The sequence below is a fragment of the Melanaphis sacchari genome, unplaced genomic scaffold (assembly GCF_002803265.2).
Source record: "Melanaphis sacchari strain LSU unplaced genomic scaffold, SCAv2.0 Contig77_pilon_pilon, whole genome shotgun sequence".
Lineage (NCBI taxonomy): Eukaryota > Metazoa > Arthropoda > Insecta > Hemiptera > Aphididae > Melanaphis > Melanaphis sacchari.
Window position 1 is genome coordinate 1363262 of NW_020271547.1, and position 23316 is coordinate 1386577.

A 23316-nucleotide genomic window follows, 5' to 3' on the forward strand; every position below is an offset into this window, starting at 1 on the left:
AAAAAAACTACTAATAAAATAAAAATGTAAAATGTAAAATTTTGTTTTCATGAGCCTACCAATAATATTAATGTTTAAAATATACATTGGGAATGTAAGATGTTAACATAATATTATTAACACAATAACTGATTTTAACGTTTATACAACGTATCACAGAATATATATATCATTATAACATGACATTTTTGAAGTGAAATTAATCTTATCGTATATTTAGCATAATGCATTTCAATTTATAATATAACTATTATCTAAACAAATTGTGTGGAGTATAATGTTAACTAAAAAAAAAAAAAAATAATAAATGAAGAAATGTAATCGTAATATACTTGAAATAATAATTATTATTTCGCTTTACTAATTGATATTCATCTGGTTGAAATGGAAAAATATATGTTTAGCATACTTTTGAGCTTACATCATTATAAAAATCAGTTATATAGTTTGAAATTTATGATTCATTACTATAATTTTATATATTTTTTATTATTAATAAAATTAATACAATAAAAATAATCACTGTACTAAAAATACATAATTACAATTATTAATGAGTTTCTGACCATAATACCATTTGAAAAATAATAAGTGTAACATAGCATAATGTTGCATTTTCGTTAAGGTTTTAACTGTATATAATATAATAACAATATGAAATTAAAATAGTAATTAATATTACTTTTACATATACAGTTAAAATCTTATTTATTTAATTTTTCTTTAATTTAAAAATCTTTATAAATAAAATAATACAACACAACTATTTAAATATGGCTCTAACAAAATTAAAAATATAATGGGAATGTTAAATCATTAATTTAAAATTACTTTAGTTATTTATAGCTGACGTTATTAAAAAAGTCTTTAAATTTTTTTTTTATTATTAAATAATAATAAAACGTTTTGAAGCTATTAGGTTTATTTAACCAATTTATAATTTGTAGTGCAACTGTATTGTAAAAAAATGGATACCTATCACCAAAATTGAAGTTTTATTGTTAAAATTGTTATATAATTATTACATCTCATAAAAAAAAATTTTAACTTATATTTTTATATTTTAACTTTTTACTTAATAAATATGATAAATAAAAACGGATTCGGTCATGAAATTAATGTAATTAAAAAGAACAAATCTAATTACCAAATATTCAAATATAATTGAGTTGTTCTTTTTAATTTTTCATACTCTAGTAATGTAATTTTTTTGAGAATACTAGAATATTCATTTTAATTATTTGCCTAAATTTTGAGTCAAGTTATTTATTATAGAATAATATTCAAGTATCACATATAAACAAAAAAAAAAAATGAATCGGCATTTGATTTACTAAATTTTTTTATAAATATTATTAAATAATATAATTTAGATAACCTATAGAATTTAAATTTTAAAAGGATACAAGATTGAAAATTTTTTTAAATGATTTTTAATGGAAAAAAATTAAATATAATGGAAAAGTACAGTACAAAGACATGAGTATGAAAATATTGACTAGATAAACTAATTTGTCTCAATTTTAAGACTATTTGATTCATATAATTTTGTTCAACAAATTTTATTAAAACAAAAAGCTAACCTAAACCATATCACCACTAACTGACCAAATGACACATTGATTACATAAAACTTAATGGTAACATTCACCAAAGTTTTTCAAAATGGTAATTAGTAAATCCTGGGTTTTTACGTATATCCCAATACGTATTATTAAATTCCCAAGTTTCAATACCATTTCTAACAGTTTTTCTAAACCATTTGGGTTCATGTTGTTCTCCGGTTTCTTCTTTTTGTTTACGACGTTCACGTTGTAATTGCTCTAAATTGAGTTTCATAGATTCAGCACGATTCAAATCACCTTCCTCTAATAGTCTTTATAAAAAATTAATTAATTAAAAGCCAATTGACAATAATATGAAAATATGAAATATAATTCACAATAAAATTAATTTTTTTTAAATACATAGGTAAGTACCTTTGATCCGGCCGAAATCTAGTATCGGTTTTTGGTAACAACTTGGCTGTTTCTAAATCAAGCTCATTTAATTCCATTGCAAATCTCGTAAATCCATAGTATAACTCATAGTCTTCTGGCATGGTACCTATAGATAAAATAAATTTATAGATTTACTCAAATTAAAAATGTAGTTAATTTTATTCATATACCTGGTCTCCATATACATTTTGCAGACGGTGCAGCAGAAACTCCACAATACAGAGCTTCATTCCATTTACCAAATAGTTTACGTACAACTTTTCCTTCATTTTCATCAATTACAACACCGTGTATTTCATGACGTTTAGCAGAAAAATAACTAGCCTTTAACACAATATAAAAAATTGAACTATTTAAAATGAATAAATGAATAAATAAGTACATACACAAGTTTTTATAATTAAATATTAATGAAGATACTATTTATTCATTAAGAATAATTTAAAAAGATAAAAATAATGTAATTTTTTAACAAAAAATTACGTGTGATAATTCCAAGAAAACATACCTTCAAAAATGTTAATTTACATGTAATATTTTTATCCAAATTAGTAATTTTCAGTTCACCATATTGATCTACAGATCTTTGTCCACCAAATAAGTTATGAACACAAGTTGTCACCTTATTCCATCTATAATGATCTTTGCTATCCTGACATAGTAGCTGTACATTCACATACCCTTAAAAGTAAAATTAAATTATAGAATAAAATCAATTTTTTTCACACTTGACAAACCTGTTGGTTGAAATTCCATAGATTTCCCCCAAAATTTTGTCTTAATTCTAACATCTTGCCAAAATATAAAATTTTTTGATTCAGCATGACATACACTAACTGGTGGATGATGACTAACCTATAACAAAATTTAAAAATATCAATAAGAAAAAAAAAATATAAAAAAAATTGTATTTTTATTACTTGTTCTGCAATGAATTTGAAACCTTTATCATCTCGTATACATTCATAGGTCTCACCCAAAAGTGGGTTAAATGGTTTTGACCCAGCTCTATAATAACTGGATCCATAACTAGATACTGCAAATGCTGCTACATATACCATGCGTTCATAAACATCAGATTGTTCAGATGCTTTATCTAAAAGTTCACTGTATTCTAGTTCTTCGCACATACGCTATAAAAATAATTAATTAAAATATGTAAAATATACAAAAATACTACTAAACATTTAATTTAAAATTGATATAAATTAAAAAATAAACTATATTTAACACAGTTCACTTTTAAATTAAATCTTATAAATAAATATAAAAATTGACTCGGTATTTAAATAAACTTTAATTAAATTAAATTAAATCAACAAATGCATTAATTAATTTAAAACTACTATTAAAAATTGTTTTTATATTTATAAAAGAAAAATTATGTTTATCAAAATCATAAGTGTTTACCTGCAACATGTTAAGAGGTTCATTAAGTGCAACTGGCATGGAAACTTGGGAAAGATCTTTACCAATGTTTTTGCATAAGAGATTCCATAAGGACAATCCTTCAGTATCAGGTTTTGGACATGGTAGTTTAGTACGCCGTCCAGTCATATTCCTGATATCACCAGATCCTTCACAATCTACTATAAGAAATAATAACAATAATTATTTTCGTAGTTACAAACATTTAAAATAGTTAATAATAATGACGTTTATATTGTATTTTACTCAACTTACGCAAAAATATTTATCCGTCTTCCATTATAAAGATTTATTTTTGTTAACTCGTGTAAAATATTAATAATTTTAAAACGGGGAAATGTCTTATCAAAGCATATTTTGTGAAATGTAGAAAAAGGTGATTAGTATTTACTACTGACAAATGCATTGATTTTACTACTACAGGGGGGGAAATATAGTTTTGCCTGAACTTTTACCAGTGTGCAAACTTTAACAGAGTAGCCACTATCAAATTTGCGAAATATTTGATATTTTGCCAAACTTTCATGGTATAAATAAAACTGAAACTATTTTATATTATACGATAAGTAATAATTGATGTACTGAAAATAAATTTGGATAATTTAAGAAAATTATTATATAATTTTTTTATAAATGTTATTTCATGAAAATGTCTATATTTTTAACCTCCATAAGTACTTAACGAGTACACTAATTTAAATTCGTTATAGTTTTTTAAAATGTATAAAATAAATTAATATTTTTAGGACCAAGTTTAAACATTTATTTAAAAAACTATTAATAACATAGGTGTCATAGGTGTTATCTATTTTTAAACTTTTAATAAGCATTACACAATTATTAGACTTGATAAAATAAAAAACCTATACGCTTTTAGCGTTTACCAACCTAAATTTAAAGCATTGAAAGTAAAATTGTATAGTATGCAGTAAAAAATCATACAATAAAAGCATTCGTCAACCGAATCTATTTATCAAATATAATATAAGTACTGGTTTTATGATAGCTTAAGCTTTAATTAATTAATTAAATTGTTCATTCATGGGATTTTTGACTGGAATTTAAAAGGTAATAAAAGTGTTTATAAAACTTAAAATTCGTAATATAAATAAAACTCAAGTTATCATTCTAAATAATATTAAAGTTGAAATAGTTTAGTTTTAATTTTAAAAAATGCAGATCTTAGTAACAAATAAAAGCAATACGTAAAAATTACATATTTTATCATGAAAATTTTTTTATACAAAATAAACCCACCGAAACTATACACAGTAGAAACGTTTTAAAGTATCAACACTAAAATCTTTCATGGATTTTAATAATAGTTTTGAAAATAGTACCATAAAATTTTGTGACCAGTCATTGCCAAATGAACATTTGGTAATCACTGAAAAAAATCTAACATGAAAATTTAAGCAATAACCTCCACAAAGTCAGTAAGATAATTTTTTTTTTTGGAACAGCCGTAAATTAACCGGGAGAAATACGATATCAATTACCATGTTAAAATTCAAAAAAATGATCCAAACAACGGAAAATGTGATGATGTAAAAAACCTCTTAATTGAAGGTGAGTTATTTAATTTATAAATTAAAATTTTTAAATAAATATATAATAGGAATACCTAATGATATATATTTTTATTTAAATATTTAACTAAGATCGATAAAAATTATAAATCAAATATAACAAAACCAAACTACAAAATTAATTTAAATAATTTGTAAATATTTTTATTAAGTTTTTAATTTAAACTAACTTAGAAATATACAACGTATTAATACATATAAATATATTAATTAGGATGAAGGATTTTTTTTTTAATTAAAGTGTATTATGTACAATAATTACATTAATGCAGAATTATATGTAATAGTAGACGCCAATACATGGTTTTTAAATGAAAATTTAAAATTTTCTCCTAAACTAAAATAACGTATGAAATAACAGCAGATCGCGTAAAATTAGCATTAAACGAACTGAGTGAGCAAGAGATAAAGAAGAAACATCAATGAAAATGAATGGAAACAAAATTAAATAGTTGTTAATACTTCATACGTTTGTTTTAAAAAAAAAAAAACATTTTTTTTTGAAGGCCATAATTGTAAATATTAAGTTAAAAAGATAATAAATTTATTTTTTACAATTATTAGATATAGGTAGCGAGGATTATTTTTTTACAACTATAGACAAACTTATTAAATTATATACATAAATCATAGAAGGGTACTTGTTTGTTATCGCCCAGCCAGTACCCCATAAAAAATATATCGCCCTGCCACTCTTGTTTGTTATCGTTCTGCCGTATACAATTATCGTGTTTTACTCGTGATAGATAATCTATTTTAGGAAATATTTTGGAAATAACTACGTTAGAAAATAATTAATAAGAAATTGGTGGCCTCGGTCTTTTTGTCAAAATAGATGAAAGTTTATTTGTGCGTAGAAAAAATAACACTGGATGTATTATGCCATAGCAATGGATTTTCGGTGGAATATGTCGGGAAACCAACGCGTGTTTTATAATTAGTGTACCTGATCGATCGGAGAAAATATTGTTACCTATTATACAAAAGTATATAAAACCAGGTTCAATAATTATGTCAGCTTGTTGGAAAGCCTATAATAATTTGCAGCAAGTGATATTCAAACATAATACCGTTAACCACACTTATGATTTTGTTAATACGTACACAGGAGCATACACCCAAAATACCGAGAAGTTATGGGGTTCTGTAAAGTGGGATAATAAAAAGCGCCGTGGAACTGATAGAAATTGTTTGGAGTCCTATTTGGCTGAATTTATGTGGAGAACACGTCTCGGGGAACAAGATGCATTTCAAGCTATTTTAAATGACATTTTTGAGTTCTGGCCTCCTTTATAATTTAACACACTTAATTTTTAATTTATAATTATAATATATATTTTAAATTTGAATTTTATACTTTTATACTATTTTTAATAATATTAAATATTGAAATATTTTTGTATTTATAGTATAGTTTTTTTTTTTATTTATGGCGGGGTGATAAATTTTTTACGGAGTACTGGCGGGACAATAACAAACAAGTACCTTTAGTAATTATAGCTAATAAAAATATTTATAATGTGATAAGTGATAACTAATATAATATATAAATTATAATTGTACCGTGACTCTATTAGCACATTTTTTATTTTAGTAGATATTAGACATTTATCTACACATAATTTTTTTTTAGAAAATCAAGACTTTTTTCCTATCATCAATACCTAGTGGCTAGTGTATAGATTTCAGACCAGTAAAATGTATATTATAATTTATAATTAACTAAATATATAATGTATTGATTGAAGTCATATTATACGATTTCTATAAAATATTAAATTTAAGAGGACGTCACACCCGCATGTGTTATCTGTTGTCGGTTTTACACACGTACAATATAGTAAATTTTCGTTCACCTGTTTCAATAGTGTGCTTTTAGTTTTGATATTAGAGTAAATTGATATATTATTAAACTTTTAGATAAGAATATTATCTATGTTTTTTCATTGGTTTTTTATGATATCTTAATTTTTAAATGAGTTATGAGTATTTTCAAACATTTATATTTTTCAAACTCATAACTCATTTAAAAATTAAGATACCATAAAAAACCAATGAAAAAACATAGATAATATTCTTACCTAAAAGTTTAATAATATATCAATTCACTCTAATATCCAAACTAAAAGCACTATTGAAACTGGTGAACAAAAATTTACCATGTCGTAAGTATATAAGACGAAGAAAACACGTGCGGGTTCAACGCCCTCTTAATATACTTTACTCAACCAATGAATTAAATTACTATAAAATTATTATGATCACAATTCACCAACTAAGTAAAAATATTAAGAATTTGCATGTGTTTTTATGATTTTATAATAGCTAACATATTAAATTTTACATTCTGAAGAATCAATTTAACTTTTTATCAAATTAACTTGTGGACATTTTAAAAAAGTGATAAGGTTCACTAGATATATTCTTTCTTATAAAATTGATAATAGGTAAATTCACTATAATATTAAACAAAAGAGAGCTTAATGGGTTTTTTCAGAATGTACAATTTTCCAAATAAAACATATTTAAAGACAAAGAGAACGCATATGGGTAGCAAGGGTTAGGCAACCGTGTGTCACCCTGAACGAATTAACCAATCATTTGTTAACGAATTAACGAATCTTTATATCAACCATAGTTGAGCTATGTTTTTGAGCATAAGACCACAGCCGAATAATTATCTTCTTAATTTAAATAGTACTATAACTATTTAAATTTTTTTCCGGACATAATTTACCGAACTTAAATAAAATGTAGGAAATACAGAATATACTTTGTCCAATATACTGTTAAGTGCATTGCAAACCAGTAGTGTAATTTTGTAAAAATCTAAACTGAATGGGAAGGTAGAAAATAATTTATTTATCAAAACCAAAACCATAATCTAATTATTTGTTTTTACACAAGACTTAAAACTTATTTGATGGCTTCTTAGAAATCATAGGTACCTTTATTGTTAAATAATATTAAATACACAAGCATTCATTAAAAAAAAGTATTATAATTAGTTTGGAAAAATAATGTGATGATAATCTTGTAAAAATAACTCATGCAATAATATTATTAAATTATTTTTGTAAAATAGAAAAATAATAACTTTCATAATATGTCAAAATACTATACAGCAGGAGAAACGTGAAATAAGTACTTAGCAAAGTAATTTGAAGGAAAAAATATTTTTATAAGTTTATGTTAAATACATCCTTTTTAATTTTAAAAGATTTAAATTTTTCTACTTATCTTGGGGTGGGAAAAAATTATACTTTTTCCTAGCCAAAACTTCAGTGCATGCAAGTGTTCCCTTGTCATTCCACAACAAAAAAATTACGCCTCTTGCAAAAATCAAAAATTGATTAAATTAGTGTGGTTCGGTATTCTTGATAGAGCCAAAACCTAGTTTAGTAAACTACTATACTATTGAGGAACAGATAACTTGCCTAGGAATAGAAATTTGGAAAATAAGACTGAATACAGGAAAATTACTACATACTGAAACTTGAAATGTATGCATCCTTTTTGAATCTATTAACTTATTTACAGAAAAGTGAATAAAGTAAATAATTATTATAAAATTAGAATAGTAGCTTTGTAAGAAATTAGATGGAGGGAGATGTGAATAGAAATAATACAATTATTTGTAATGGAAATTACATTGACCAACAACAGACAATTACAAATGAGTTTTACACTGCATTAAAATATAATACCAGCTATAAAGGATTTTGAAATAATTGATCAATGAATTACTAAAATAACAATAGTCAATAGAGATACCATTTAGTAGTTTGATACAAGTTTCAATATTACATAGTTCATACAAATCAACCGATAAAACTTGAAAGACTCTTTTTATGATAAACTAGAGACCACATTGAATTCAAATTAACCTAAAAGATCAAAATTTTAATCAAGAAGTAAATTATAGTAAGTCAAATTTGAAGAATATTATAATGTATATAATGAAATAAACAATATAAAACTTAAACTTATAGATATGATAACTGGAAAGGTCTAATTATTAAGAGCAAGAGCACAATGTCTTTCAGTAGGAAAATTCATAGAACAAGGAACATCAAATGGAAGATAAACTAACTAAATCAATCATATTAAATTGATAAATTCAAAGTACAAAAACTGCATAAAAAATATTAAAATAATCAAAGAAGTTAATTTGAACTTGGATCATTATTTGGTTCACATTAAAATGACAGTAAAACTTAAAACTAGTTCAGCACATAAAAATTTGATTAAAATTAAATTAGTAAAATGAGGTGAAATTGAATGAACTAATGTAAAAAAAGTTAAATTTTAGAATTATAAATATATAATTATATAACTACCTAAAATAAAACTGTTGAGCACAAGTTTGATAAATATATATACATATATATTATATATTGCGCATGGCTTTGAGAAAGAGCACAAATAATCTAGTAAAACTTTTTAAAATAAATACATTCCTTATTTTTCTAAGAAATGAAAATTACAAACTATGAAATGACATTAATCCAACAGATCGTGTTTATGAAACTTTAAAGAAAATTAATTTAAAATAAAATTTACACTTAGTGAAGTAATACATTAGAATATCTACATTTATAAACATGGTCTACTAACTTATCACTAATAATTTAATCTCAAAACAACATTTGAATATCTGATTCCCAAATTTGCTAAAACTGAGTTGTATGACAATTAATTTTGTGTGTCAAATTCATGTAAGATAAATATCTGATTAATTAATTTTTAATAGTGAAGTAATACTAGTAATAGATTATATATTGAGTAATAATGTATTATGCCATATATTAATACAGTAGGACCTTGAAAGTTTTCAACTTATCCTCTTCTTCTTTCTTATCAAAAGATAAAGAGAAGTGCCATTTTTGAATTTTAATATATTAATACAACATACCAATTATAGTTTTGAACCTCGCAACATGCATACAACAATATAACACTAAAAGCATTTTAATCAAGAGGAAATAATAAACAGTTTATAACAACTAATAAACAAAAACAATCAATGAGTTTATCCAATAATACATTATCACATCATAAATTATAAAACCATTATTTATTATAACCACTTAACTTAAAAGTTATAAATAAATATTTGCATTGATAAAACATTGAATTTTTTTTTTTTTTTTATTAAGCGCTCATTATCTGATTTAGTTGTACATTAAATTAGATTAGTGAGGTCTCACCAGACGCGCACCCAGGATTTTTGTTTGAGGGGAGGGCTTAAATATTTTTTTTATTTTCTTTACACACAAGTAAACAATTACCATTCATTTTTGAATAATCATTTTTTTTTTATTATTATTATTACTAATATTACTATATACCTAATATATAATATGTTATTTTATGTATTAAATATTATCAAAAATTGATTTAAAATTTAATTTTCCTAGGTCCCTTTTCGTAAAGAAATTTTAGTACTTCAGATTCATTTATTTGTATTTCTCGATGTATGTATAGATTTGCCAAACCATTTAAATGTGACTGACCTATTGTGTTTCAGAGATATGTTTTGATTCGCCATAGTGTGGAAAACGATTTCTCAGCTATACTTGTACTTACTGGTAACGTCACAAATATTTTCAAAAGTATAAATACTGATTTAAATATTTTTAAATCGCATACATTTAAACCATCAATTGCTTTAGTGGTAAAATAAAGCAACAGTTTTTGAATTTTTCATATCACAATTCGAATTAGGCCTTTGTGATAAAAAAAACTCTTTTGCTGCATATCTTTTTTTTGTAAAAGTCGAAAAAAATTTTAAAACTTGAAATTTTATCTGTTGGATTATGTCCAGTTAGTATAAGACATTTAAAACTTGTAAGAAGATTTCTATGTTTTAAAAATCAATAAGAAAGACTATTAAGAAATGAATCAATCCAAGAAATAAAAATTGAACATCTATAATATTCTTCAATATTTTCTGATGGTGTATTACATTGCTTAGTTTGGTGTTTTGTTAGTCTAGGTATAGACCTAGTCAAGTCTAAATTAGAGACAACTTGTTGCGCTTCTAGAAATTATTTCTTAAATTCTTTTTCGGCATTACTTCTAAGTTGACAAAGAATAGACACTACACTTTCTACTTGATTAACTGCAGTAGAAAGATCTATATCTGTAGTTTGAATTATTTTACTTATTGGTAAAGTGTAAGCTAATAATTTTTCTGAATAAAGTAATGAAATAATAAATGTAGATTAATGAACACCATTTCAAAGTAAAAATAATTTCATCACAAGTATCTATTATTTGGTTTTGAAACTAACCAAACTAACCAACTAATTGGTTGGGTCCAACTAATATACGTTGAATTTTTCTCAAGTCACTAAATGTTGTTTTAAATTTGTGTCCCTTGAATCAATTTGTGTCCTAATCAATGTTCGAAAATTATTTTCATTGCACTCGGGTTCTTGTTTTGTGTTTAACATTTCATAATTTTGATGTGTCTAAATGGTAGATATTGTTGGCCATATAAAATAATTGTTTTTATTATCAGTTTAAGTTTTTCTTTCTTGATTTTCTAAAGTCTGTTGATGATGAACTTTATCAATTTGTTTATCAATCAATAATATTTTTCCCAATATGACATCCATAAAATGTTCAGCTTTTAAATTAGCTTCTTTATGATAAATTAAATTTCCATGTTTTTCGAATTTTTCCAAATTTGTTTTCCAATTATTATACCCTTTTTTAACAAATGTATGAAGTGATTGGTTGGAACTATAACCAGCCTTAAAAAGTGAAATTTCATAAAAAGCACTATCTTTAATTTTTGAATATGTTAGCCATTTGTATTTAGTTAACCAAAGTATATTAAATTTCCTATTTTGATTGCCTTCTTGTTGATTAGGAAAATTAAAATTATTATCCGAGACCCACACATTTTTTAAAACTTTAATTTTTTCTTTGTTGTTTAGTTTTTTATTTTTAAATAATGATATATTGTAAGAAGAAAAATTTTCATAATTACTGACAATATCAGATGTTGACGGTGAAGAAAGTAGTTCTTGGGGATCTTTGAGGGCAGTTCATTGATTGTTGGAATTTTTGATTTGATACTAAAATAGTTAAGTACAGTACTACCAGTACCAGCTGATTTACTTCGTTTTTGACTCAAATTTTTTCACACGTATGTATTCAACAAATTTGTCCCAGACTGAATTTTCCAAACGAAATTTTCATGCCACATGGCACAGACAGTCAACAGTTATAATTATTATTGTTATTGTAGTTTCCAATCAAAGTCTAACGTAATCGCTAGTACCTACCTATAAATCTACAAATAATTTTCAGCAAAATAAGCGATCGACAATTGCTAGAAACCTTATCACGTACTAATTGAACTATTAATATGTAACTAACATAATAATAAAACTTGGAAAAAAAATATCATCTTTCATATTGTTGTAATACTATATTTGTGATGATAATGTGGTATAATATAAAATTTAATGTAAAACTTATTTATTTATTTTTTTTTTTTTGGAGGGGGGAACTTCAACTCCAAAACCCCTTCCCCTACTGGGTGTGCCACAGGGTCTCACTGTATATATTTTTTTTATGTTATTAAATATATTTTAAAATAATAAAGATATTACTCACGTCCTTGTGGATTATTATACTCAGATGTGGCCCCATCACTGTTTTCTGAAGATATAGAACCATCTTCTGATGATAGAGATCCTGCTTCAGAAGATGTATCTGAGGTTTGAGTAACTACTTCACCAGCAATTAATTCATTTGTTACAGTTTCATTACAATCGTTCATTTTACCACCTTGATACTCTTCAGCATCGAAAAATACTTCTGAACCACTAACGCCAGAACTATATGATAATGATGAACTTAGTACCTAAAAAAATAATGATAAATAATATCATACCATTATTATAGTTTAATATTTCATTAAATCTATATTATAAAATCTTACGGGATCTGGAAAATTTGATGTATCTGAAGTAATATGAATATTATTTAATTTAGCACGAAGTTCACTATTTTGTTGAATGGCTTTACTTAAAGCTACTCGATAATTAGATAATTTGTCATCGGTTGCATCTCCAACAAAAACATGACTGCGTTCTTCACTAATTGCATCCATTATGCACTTAAAACTATTTTGAACTTACAGTACAATAATAAGTAAATATTTTAAACTATTGAGTATTTTATATTACAAACATATTATACTTACTATCTTTTGCTAAAATCACAAAATCTGTATAGAGTTGAAGATCACTAGGTGACGGATTAACAGTTAATGATGGATTGCTATTGGATAAATGTTGAGAAGCTATTCCAGTAGGCTAAAATAAAAAAAAAAATTTATGTCTGAAAATATGTTTGTATTTATTGTTATATTTACAAAACCAGACAAGTCTGTAACATCAACAGCTTTATTTGTTGATTGACTGATTGATTGATTCATATCAATTCCCCATCCAGCAATTGTACCACCCCAACTACCACCACCACTTTTTTTCTTACGTAAACGAAACCTAGTGCTCTTTTTTGTAACTGGAATTCCATCGAGTACACCAACCTATGATAAAAAAGCAAATAGTTATAACAAAATTAAATTTATTATAAATACAATAATAATAATATTAATAATTACATCATTATCAACTGATTCTAATTGATCAAGTATTCGATTTAAAGACTTTAAATTTTGTTCAACTTGTTTAATTTCTGAAGTTGCTGAATCTAATTGTGAACACCAGCCATTTAAACGTACATTTGGAGTACAGTTTTTAATCGATTCTACAGGAGATATTACTACATAATAATAAAAATAAAGAATATTATTTATTTATTGTATATATTAATATAAAATGTGCTACTCAAAAACAACAATGTTTAAAATATTATAAGTATACATTTATGATATTATTAAATTATATATTTATATTTACAAGTTGTTTTTTTTTGTAGTGGAGACTGTGACTGCTTTGTTTGACCAAAAGTTAAAACATGTTGTCTATAAAGACGATGTTGCTTTATTTCTTTTACCCATTCAGAAAATGCTTCAAATGTTTTTGCCTGTAACATTAAATAACATTTAGTTATGCAATTTAACATTAACCACAACATTTATAACTCAATATTGGTATTTGGATAGATAATTAAATGATAAAAACTTCTAGATTAATGAACACAGTAAGTTATACATTTTACAACTTTCTTTATTTTTATTTAATCACAAAATACTAATTTTGGAATTGGTTTAATGTCTTACTACCATAATTTTGGCAACCTACAAGATATAAAAAACATACTTGTTATTTTTTGTTTCAATAACCAATTATTTTCAACAATCGATATATCAAGTGTAGACCTAAGACCAACACCTTTTCAAAACAAATCATATCAATAATTTGAAAATAATACATAATATAAACAAAAAAATAAATATGATATAGACATCTGTGGAATTTTAATCCAGGTTCAGTAAACATTTTTATAAATTCATTTCTTTGTATAAATTCTCCATAGGATCATTTATTTAGTTATAATTTATAATATTTATCATTATAAATATTAAATTTTTAATTTTATAATATAGTTTATTATGTTGAAAAGACAAGAGAACTATTTTAGTCTTGAGTAATTTAACCTATAACTTATGTCATTTCTAACCCAGGATGGATCGAAATTTTTGACTGCCCCAGAAAATTTTATATATATAATCGCTCATTATCATACTTGAATTTAGAGAAAATAATATACATAGACAATAAAAAAGAATAAAAGCATTAGGTCTAAAAAAAAAAAAAAAAAATAATTGTGCTGTATTTATTATAGTATTAGTTGAATATTTAAATTAAATTAAAATATTAAAATATAAGTCCTCACTACCAAAATTGTTATTATAGCTAAAAATTTAAAATATACAATTCCTAACTTACTTTTTCTTAAATAATTTTAAATACCAGCCCTAAATGTAAAATAAATGAAAAATAGTTATAATACATTAATGTTTTGATAAATTGAAATCATTGTTTGCATGTGCATGATAACAATTGCAAAACATTCACAATATTAACAGTTATTGCTTATATTTAGTTTATGTTATACTAATGTAAAATATTTAATATTAATATTGAATATTCCTATAATTCTTTATAATGTTAGTTATGAAAGAAAAAAAAAATACAAGAAAGCTATATAAAAAAAACAATTCAAAATTAGTCTTTGCCACAGTGGAGTATACACATTAGCCACAAGCCCATTTACTAGTTAGTATGAGACCCATCAGAAATTAATTGATTTTTTAATAGTTTAACCTGTCTGTATGCCTAACCATATCATAAGCTGATCAAATTTAAAAATATAAATCTCAACATAAATCATAACAATTTTATAATGAATTGATTATTTAAAAAAAAAAGTTTATTTTTATAGAAAAATGTTGGAATAACATAATTCTTATCATATATAATTTACAGTCAGGTAAAACTTGAAATAAGTCAGCTTAGCCTTTTAACAGGATTATTTACTAATAAGTTTTAAGAAGACAAATGCATAAATGGATTAATATTTAAAGTGAATCACAAAAAAATTCTATTTTAAACGTATGTATTGACTTTTAAGACAATGATGAAGATAAATGTAAATCAAAACACAAATATTACAAAAAAAAAAATAAATATATTTCAAGCAAATTAAATATTATTAATTATAATATTTATTTTGATTCAAAATTTTCTAATTTATAATAATTTAAATCCCAGAGTAGTTTGTAAAATAATACATATTTTTTTTTCCTATCAATAATTAATTATAATTGATAATTATATTGTTTAAAAATAGTATTAAAATACCTTACCTTACATTTTTTACAATAATGATCATTATTCGCAGTAAATTTTAAGATAAAGTTCATGTGATTCATTTAATAATTATTATTTGAATAGTTTTACAAAACAATTTTAAATGATAAAAAGATAATTTGGAATTTTTAAACATAATATAAATATTAACAAGAAAAATACACGTTTGCTCAATTATTTATAATTTGTTTAACATTTTGAATGATTATAATTTAGTAATATACATAAAGTATAACAAATAAAGAACTTGAAAAACAAAAGTATAATTAAACAAGTAGTATTTATATTATTGTGATGGATTTCAACCCATAAAATAATTGTTCAATATTTAATATTATTTTTAAAAATACATTGCTAAAACATAGTAATTTAAATATGCTATTTAATAATTGCAGTAAAAATAAAATATAAAATTATTTTAAATATACAACCATTTCGACAAAACTAAAAAAAAGTTGGTTGATTTTTTCTAAACGTGCTGTTGTATAAAATATGTTCATTATATTTAGTTATAGTAGAAAGAGAGACAATGTCCTAGATTAATTTATAAAATAATGTATACTCTCTTACATATATATTTTTAAAATGTAATATTATCATTGGTTTTATTAAAAATTAAAGCAGAATGCATTTCAATTTAACTCTAGAAAATAAATTAGTTTCAATATTTTAATAGATTTTAGAGAATGACCTATTAAACATTTAACATACAACCTCACAATTTCACAAAACCCAAATGTTTTTAAAAATATTTCTTTTAAATAAATTAAAGTCATAGTAAAACGACATTTCTGAGAAAAAAATACTTTTTTTAAATATTTTCTATATTGTTTTTTTAAATTTTTATTCTTAAGTATGAAAAATTAAATTTTATACATATTCCAAATCAGAATAATTTGATTTTTATAAATCAAGTAGACAATCAATAGGAATGTAGTTTATTAATGTTATCAAATATTTTAATATTTATATAGTTTTATTGGAGTAGTGGACTAAAATTTTTACAACATATCCCTGTAGTCAATTATGCTCATCTAAACTTTAAAATAAACTTATTAGTAAAAACTCATAAAAACGCTTAAAATTAAATTTTTAGAAATCAAAGAAATTCATATGATTTTAATTTAGTAAAAATAATAAAAAATATATTATAGTTAAAATAACGAGTGTTTTGTTAATTAAATTATCCATTACTCATTAGTGTTAGCAATGTATGCTACGCCCTACAAGATAATATTCTATGTAATGCATAATAGGTACAATGTCTTATTCCCCACCATTTGGTATGATCATACAAAAAAGTATAGCAATATGATACATAATTGTTATTTTGATCAGTTAAATGAACTACTAAATTATTTCTTATCATACCAATACAGATAATATTACCTGCAGAAAATTAATATATATATATATATATATATATATATATATATATATTTATCCTAAATTAAATTAGATAGGTACCTTTTAAAATAAAAAATATGTAAGTACTCACTTTTAAATGGTAAATGAATTCTTCAGCATCAATGTCTAATCGTTTTCGTTGATATTTTGTAGATATTACAGATAGACCAATGTCAACTTGACCATGAATTTTACCTCTAGACATGTCTAATGGATTTTTTCCATATTTTAATATTCCTTTGTCCAATACAAAATAACGCTTAAATTTGATTTACAATTATTATTACAGTATACAATTAGATATAATAATTTAATAAAGCAACATTTCAAACCTTATGCCACCCTTTAAGTGGCCACTTTCGTTTCTTATGTAAATAACCTTTAAAGATGTCTGGTTTTTTGTCATACCTTTGTCCATCTTTTAAACCTTCAACTATCTCCCATTCTGTACCACGGCGTATAACTTTTTTAGAACCTATCAAAATAAAATTATACAAGTAGCCATTAAATAAATTTTCTTAGAATTAATGTAGATACCTATTGTAAGAAAATATTTTTTAAATTCTTAAATACTTTTTAAGTACTATTATATTAAATAATACAAATCAAAAAACTTTAATATCTTGAAAAAATATTTCTGTATCCACTCACTAAAATTATTACTTCTATCCTAAACTATTACCTGGTTCTCGTCCGAGTTTCCTTTTATGATAAATAAAACCGTCATCTTTTGATTCTACTGAAGGTGTATTGCTATCTACACTAGCATCCTGCATTCCAAATATCAGTATTAATTTCGAGAATTTATATAATTAAAAACAAATTTACCGAATCGGAGTTGGCAACGACAGTTCGTCTTTTGAAACTTAACTGAGGTGATTTTTTCTTTTCCATATCGCGAGGTACGGCTATGGAATTGGAACTGCTAGCCATCACTGTTTTTTCAATTTAATAATTAGATGTACTGACTATGAAAGGTTGTTGGTAAACATCTTTGCGCACTTGCTACCGCAGACTGCGCTGCCAAGGTTAGCAATTATATTTTTTTGAATAATAATAAGTATTATGATTGTAATTTGTGATTACGAATAAGGTAATAACAATTAGGTATTATTGCATGATTTTGTTATTAAGATAACAGCTGTTATTGTTCCAAAGTCTGATAAGATGAAATACAGTTGATAAGGAGCCGTTACGTGGAAGGAATGAAGGATTATTAAAAAACCACGACTAAAGATAGTGTGAACTATTAAAGTAGTAACTATATAGTTATCATAGTCAGGAGGAGGATGAAGGTTGTGAACTATAATGTGCGGTAATGGATAAAAAGAATTTTTTTTTGTAGTTTTGGTTATCAAAAATAGCTCTATTCAAATTAAATAAGTAACATAATTAATGTACGCATTTTTTATTAGACAAATAAAATGTAAATAATAATAAAATAAATTGTCATTTATTTAAATTGATAAGCTTATTTTCTTTTTCCTCTCTTTCCACCGCCTCTTCCTTGAGAATTTGGACTTTTCGAAGACATAGATTTTGCTTTTTGATTTTTTTGGTTTAATGCTGATTTCTTTTTGGCCAACATCCTTTTAGCTTGATTAGCCCTGATAGTAAATAAAATAAAAATATAATATTAAATTTATTTAAATGAATCATTTTATTATTATTATTCATATTAGGCACATAAACAATAACATAGCATTATAGTTAAGTTAACAAAATAGTAAAAATATAATGAATATAATATCACATGCATAAGATGATAAGATTTTGTATTTTTGTTAATGAATTAATGAGTAATTTTAAATATTTGTAAATATACACTTACTCATATCTGTACTTTTTAACACCAGATTTGCTTACATCTGTAAACTGGGAATCAAAGACAGAGCCTCCTTTCTTTTGTTTACTACTAGTAGATTTTGAAGAAAATTTACCACCTAGAAACATTTAAAAATATTTAATAAACGTATCTAAAATAAAAAACACTCCACAAACCTTGACCAAAGTCTGACATAGCACTCATTTTCTTAGGTTTCATTTTGTTTTTTGCACTTCTAGCTTGGAAATTAGCAACCCTTTGCATTTTTTTTTGATTTTCAATTTCTTCTTCTTCATTAACATCTTCTTCTTTATTTTTCTTTTTCTTTTTAATATTTTTCTCTATTTTGGCTGAAAAAGCTTCTCTTGACCTTTCTAAAAATACAGTACTTTTATAGTAATCAACATTTGTACAAATATAAATGGAATTTGAATTTCAAATACATGAAGCTATTAAACTAATAGTTTACTTTTAGCTTCTCCTCGTTCTTTTTGTGTTTGGAACCAGTCTCTTTTTTTTTCATCTTTTTTTTTAATAAGAGTACCAATACTAGTTTTTGCCATTTTTTCTGTTTTCTCAGCAAATTCTTCTGTTCTACTCATTTGCCGTTCTTCGTACTCTTCATGCATGATACATTTAACCTCATTTCTAAGTGAATCTACACGTTCTTTATATTTATCCAAAATTTCTAAAATGCATAAATAATTTTATAGTTTATAATAAGATTAAGAATAATATTATTATTAATAATAATAATGAATTATATATACCAATAGGAATAACACGATTTTTTACTGGATTCTTAGCTTTTCGTATCACTTCTTTTAGTACTTTACGGTCTTGTTCACTGGCAATAGAAACAGAAACACCAGACCTTCCTGCTCTGGCTGTTCTACCAACTCGATGAATATAATGTTCAACAGTTGGTGGCATAGTATAATTTATAACCTAAATATTTAATAATATAAAATATATAAATGTATATTTAATAAATTAACTTACAGCTTTCACTCCTCGAATGTCCAATCCACGAGCAGCAACATCTGTTGCAATTAACAAATCAAGTTCTTCGTCTTTAAATTGCCGTAATGCTTCCAATCTTTGAGGTTGAGATAAATTTCCATGTAATTCTCCAACCTAGTGTCATAATAATTTAAGTTATGAATCAATAATAATAACTAACATTGTATTACCTTAAGCCCAAAAAGTCCAAGTAAAATTTTTACTCTATGTGCATCAGCTTTAGTTCTTACAAATATCATGGTATGATCTCTAAATGTTCGACAAACTAATGCAGCTAATGTTGCATCTCGATCTTGTTCTTTTCCTTGGCGTAATCTAAAGTCAATAAAGAATATTTTTTAAATCATTAACTCAATTATGGCTTATAATTTAAATTTTGTTAGTATACCTTACAAATTCTTGTCTTAGATTAAAAGCAACATCTGTATTATTGTCTACAAATATTTTAACTGGTTTACTCAAAGAAACAGAAGCAAGGTCATTAACAGCATCAGTCATTGTAGCTGAAAATAGCATTGTCTGTCTGGTACGAGCACACATATTAATAATTTCTTTCATTTGGTCAGCAAAGTTTTCATCTAACATTCTATCAGCTTCATCTAATACTAATACTTCCAAATCTGACAAAGAAAATGATGGTGTATTTTGTAAATGGTCTAACAATCGACCAGGAGTCGCTATAACAATATCAGGGTTTTTACGTAAAATTGATTCCTGAAAACGAAAATAGTTATGAAAATAATAAATAAACATAACATAATATATGCATTTATCTTACTTGCACTTTGAGTTCTAAACCACCAACAGAAAGACCAACTTCAACTGTTGTAAACTGTGCAAGTTGTTTTGTAACTTGATACACTTGTACACCTAATTCTCGAGTTGGTACCAAAACTAAAACTCTAATACAAAACTACAATTAACTTTATATTAACTATTATACTGCCATTAATTTACCTAGTAATAGGAGTAAAACCTTTGGGCCTGTATAAAAGTCTTTCAAGAATGGGTAACATATAAGCCGCTGTTTTGCCAGTACCAGTAGCAGCACAACCACAAATATCTCTACCTAAGAGAGCCACTGGTATTGCAGCCGCCTGTATAGGTGTTGGATGAACATAGTTCAATGCACTTATGGCCTTCATCAAAGGCCTTGAAATGTTCATTTGATAAAAAGAAGCATTTTCTTCAAATGGAGGAGCATCTTCGAAAAATTCTTCTTCATCTTCAACAGTTATTTCATTTTTATTTTCTTCGACTTCTTTTTTTTTTTTATTTCTTTTACCAACCAACTTCTGTCTATCTTTGATACCATCTAAAAAATAAACAGACTATTAAAATCAAATTTATATTTAATATTATCAAATATCAATGGTTAGCACATAACCTTTTTTCAGTTCATCTTCAGACAACGAATCACAATCAGACTGTTCGTTATAATCTTCATGCTCTTCAGCAGTGACATCAGGTAGCTGAAAATAAGTTTATTAGTAACATTCAAAAAAATTAAAAATCACAAATGAGAACACTCACAAAAGACTTCACATATCTACGGGATTTTTCTATTTTTTCGTCAGTCCTATTGGTACCTTTACGTTTTATATATTTCTGTAAATCATCCCATGTGTCATGATTATACTCTGAAGCCACGGTCAAGAACTTGAATTCGTCATCGAAATACGTATCACCCTTGGTCTTATGTTTTTTCGGTTGATACTGAAAATGTGCATCATTGCATACTTTAACACTAAAGTACTTTAAAGTAAATTAAATAATTTGAAATTACTTCAACTTCGACATCGGAATCTGATGAGACATCCTCCACATCGTCTTGATCGCCGATCGTTTTTATCATGTCCCATTTTATTGTACACATTTTTTACTGATCACAAAGTATAAAATAGATTCTGCCTATTGAATATTATGTATAACGAAAATCAAAATAACAGAGTTTTATTTCAGAAATGTATTTGTCCTTACACTTACTCTTTAAAACGGTTTCATGGATTTGTTTAAAACAATTAAAACTTAAATTTACAATTTTATATGTCCAAAATTCTAATTTGTATTTTTGTATTTATAATATTTGTATTTTGTTGTTAAGAATTTCACATGTCACAAGAAAAGACATAACCTTTAAATGTACATATCGTGTGATAAAAATCATTAATTCGTGATAAAAACATTAAAATTTATAGGGCTTAACCAAAAGCGCGCGAACTTCAAATGTATATCGAATGAAACTATTTTTTGACTTGTGACATTTCCTAATACAACTTACAAGTATACAACCACAATATAGCCTTACAGAGGTAATATTTAAAGGAGTAGTCTATCAGACGGTGGAATTTGTTTCAGCCTTGTTTCCCTAAATTTTTATAAAATGATTAAATCCGGTGTTATGCTTATACTATGTTTGAATAAAAGTACTCAAATATTTTTATAAATACAACTAACCAAAGAAAAAAATTAAAAATGTACGCTAAAAACAACGATTAACTGATATTGCTTCGTTTTTATTATGACAACATTCGATAAAAAAAAATTACAGAAATTTATATTCACCAAAATTTCTACCAAAATAAATTGGTTATAAACGATTTTTATCAAAATTTCGTGCATAGAACAATGCTTGAATTTTACTTTAAAGACAAATTCTATTTATAATAATATAAGACATTCTCCTAATCAATAGGGCATGGACCATCTAAATACATATATTGACATAAAGTGATACATTTATGATATATATACTTAACTATTTTTTTATTTTTTTTTTATTTAAACTTTGTAATTACAATTAGTTTCAACAATTATTTAGTATAATATTATAATAGTTATATACAAAAAAAGAAAGAAAGAGAGAAAGAAAAAAAACAAAATAGTAACAATATACAATTAAATTAAAAATCCAGTATGGTTAAAGAAAAATAATATATTTAATATATTTTTTTGTTTATTTGAGAAAATGTTTATAATATTGAAAGGGATATTTGAGGAGTTCAAAAGGGACAGTAGGTGGTCACGATTTGTTGATAGGTTGGGACAGGTGAATAATAAGTGGCTGATATCACAGACCATTGGGTAATTGTGCAGTGTGCAGAGAGGGGAATCGTTCAGTGACAGTTTAAAAGAATTAGAAGGGAACTTGTGTGGCTAAACCGGAGGCGGGAGAACGATAT

General features: G+C 24.8%; 2 protein-coding genes across 5 annotated transcripts; both read right to left on the minus strand.

Annotated features, from left to right (window-relative positions):
* Positions 1-1388: 1388 nt before the first annotated feature.
* LOC112601282 (oxysterol-binding protein-related protein 6-like) lies at positions 1389-18359 on the minus strand. Of its 2 annotated transcripts, none has more exons than XM_025348802.1 (17): positions 18115-18359; positions 17969-18056; positions 17619-17761; positions 17378-17545; positions 13963-14089; positions 13665-13825; positions 13413-13589; positions 13242-13353; positions 12978-13171; positions 12650-12899; positions 3411-3586; positions 2921-3133; positions 2738-2855; positions 2509-2681; positions 2171-2324; positions 1980-2106; positions 1389-1876 (listed from the first exon to the last, which is right to left on the minus strand). In XM_025348802.1, exons 1-17 carry the CDS (start codon positions 18217-18219, stop codon positions 1648-1650), a joined length of 2715 nt encoding a protein of 904 aa, XP_025204587.1. In that variant the 5' UTR covers positions 18220-18359; the 3' UTR covers positions 1389-1647. The 2 variants fall into 2 exon arrangements, with proteins under 2 accessions (XP_025204587.1, XP_025204585.1); XM_025348800.1 differs by having other exon boundaries at positions 1390-1876; positions 3411-3589.
* A 334-nt stretch (positions 18360-18693) lies between these two features.
* Positions 18694-22212, minus strand: LOC112601283 (probable ATP-dependent RNA helicase DDX27). 3 transcript variants are annotated; one of them, XM_025348804.1, is made up of 14 exons: positions 22121-22212; positions 21921-22045; positions 21668-21850; positions 21522-21606; positions 21092-21449; positions 20913-21036; positions 20523-20848; positions 20305-20449; positions 20114-20248; positions 19882-20059; positions 19581-19799; positions 19288-19485; positions 19118-19229; positions 18694-18893 (listed from the first exon to the last, which is right to left on the minus strand). In XM_025348804.1, exons 2-14 carry the CDS (start codon positions 22008-22010, stop codon positions 18758-18760), a joined length of 2289 nt encoding a protein of 762 aa, XP_025204589.1. In that variant the 5' UTR covers positions 22011-22045; positions 22121-22212; the 3' UTR covers positions 18694-18757. The 3 variants fall into 3 exon arrangements, with proteins under 3 accessions (XP_025204589.1, XP_025204590.1, XP_025204588.1); XM_025348805.1 differs by having other exon boundaries at positions 22115-22185; XM_025348803.1 differs by having other exon boundaries at positions 21921-22210.
* Positions 22213-23316: the final 1104 nt, after the last annotated feature.

Coding starts and splice junctions, on each gene's coding strand:
- LOC112601282 (XM_025348800.1), bottom strand. CDS start 18,219: ATGGCTAGCAGTTCCAATTCCATAGCCGTACCTCGCGATATGGAAAAG. Junction 17,762..17,968: donor GAAACTCGGACGAGAACCAG/GTAATAGTTTAG, acceptor TTATTTTGATAG/GTTCTAAAAAAGTTATACGC. Junction 2,856..2,920: donor TCAAATTCATTGCAGAACAA/GTAATAAAAATA, acceptor ATTTTGTTATAG/GTTAGTCATCATCCACCAGT.
- LOC112601283 (XM_025348804.1), bottom strand. CDS start 22,010: ATGTGTACAATAAAATGGGACATGATAAAAACGATCGGCGATCAAGAC. Junction 21,450..21,521: donor TGAAGATGAACTGAAAAAAG/GTTATGTGCTAA, acceptor TTTATTTTTTAG/ATGGTATCAAAGATAGACAG. Junction 20,450..20,522: donor CTAAGACAAGAATTTGTAAG/GTATACTAACAA, acceptor TATTGACTTTAG/ATTACGCCAAGGAAAAGAAC.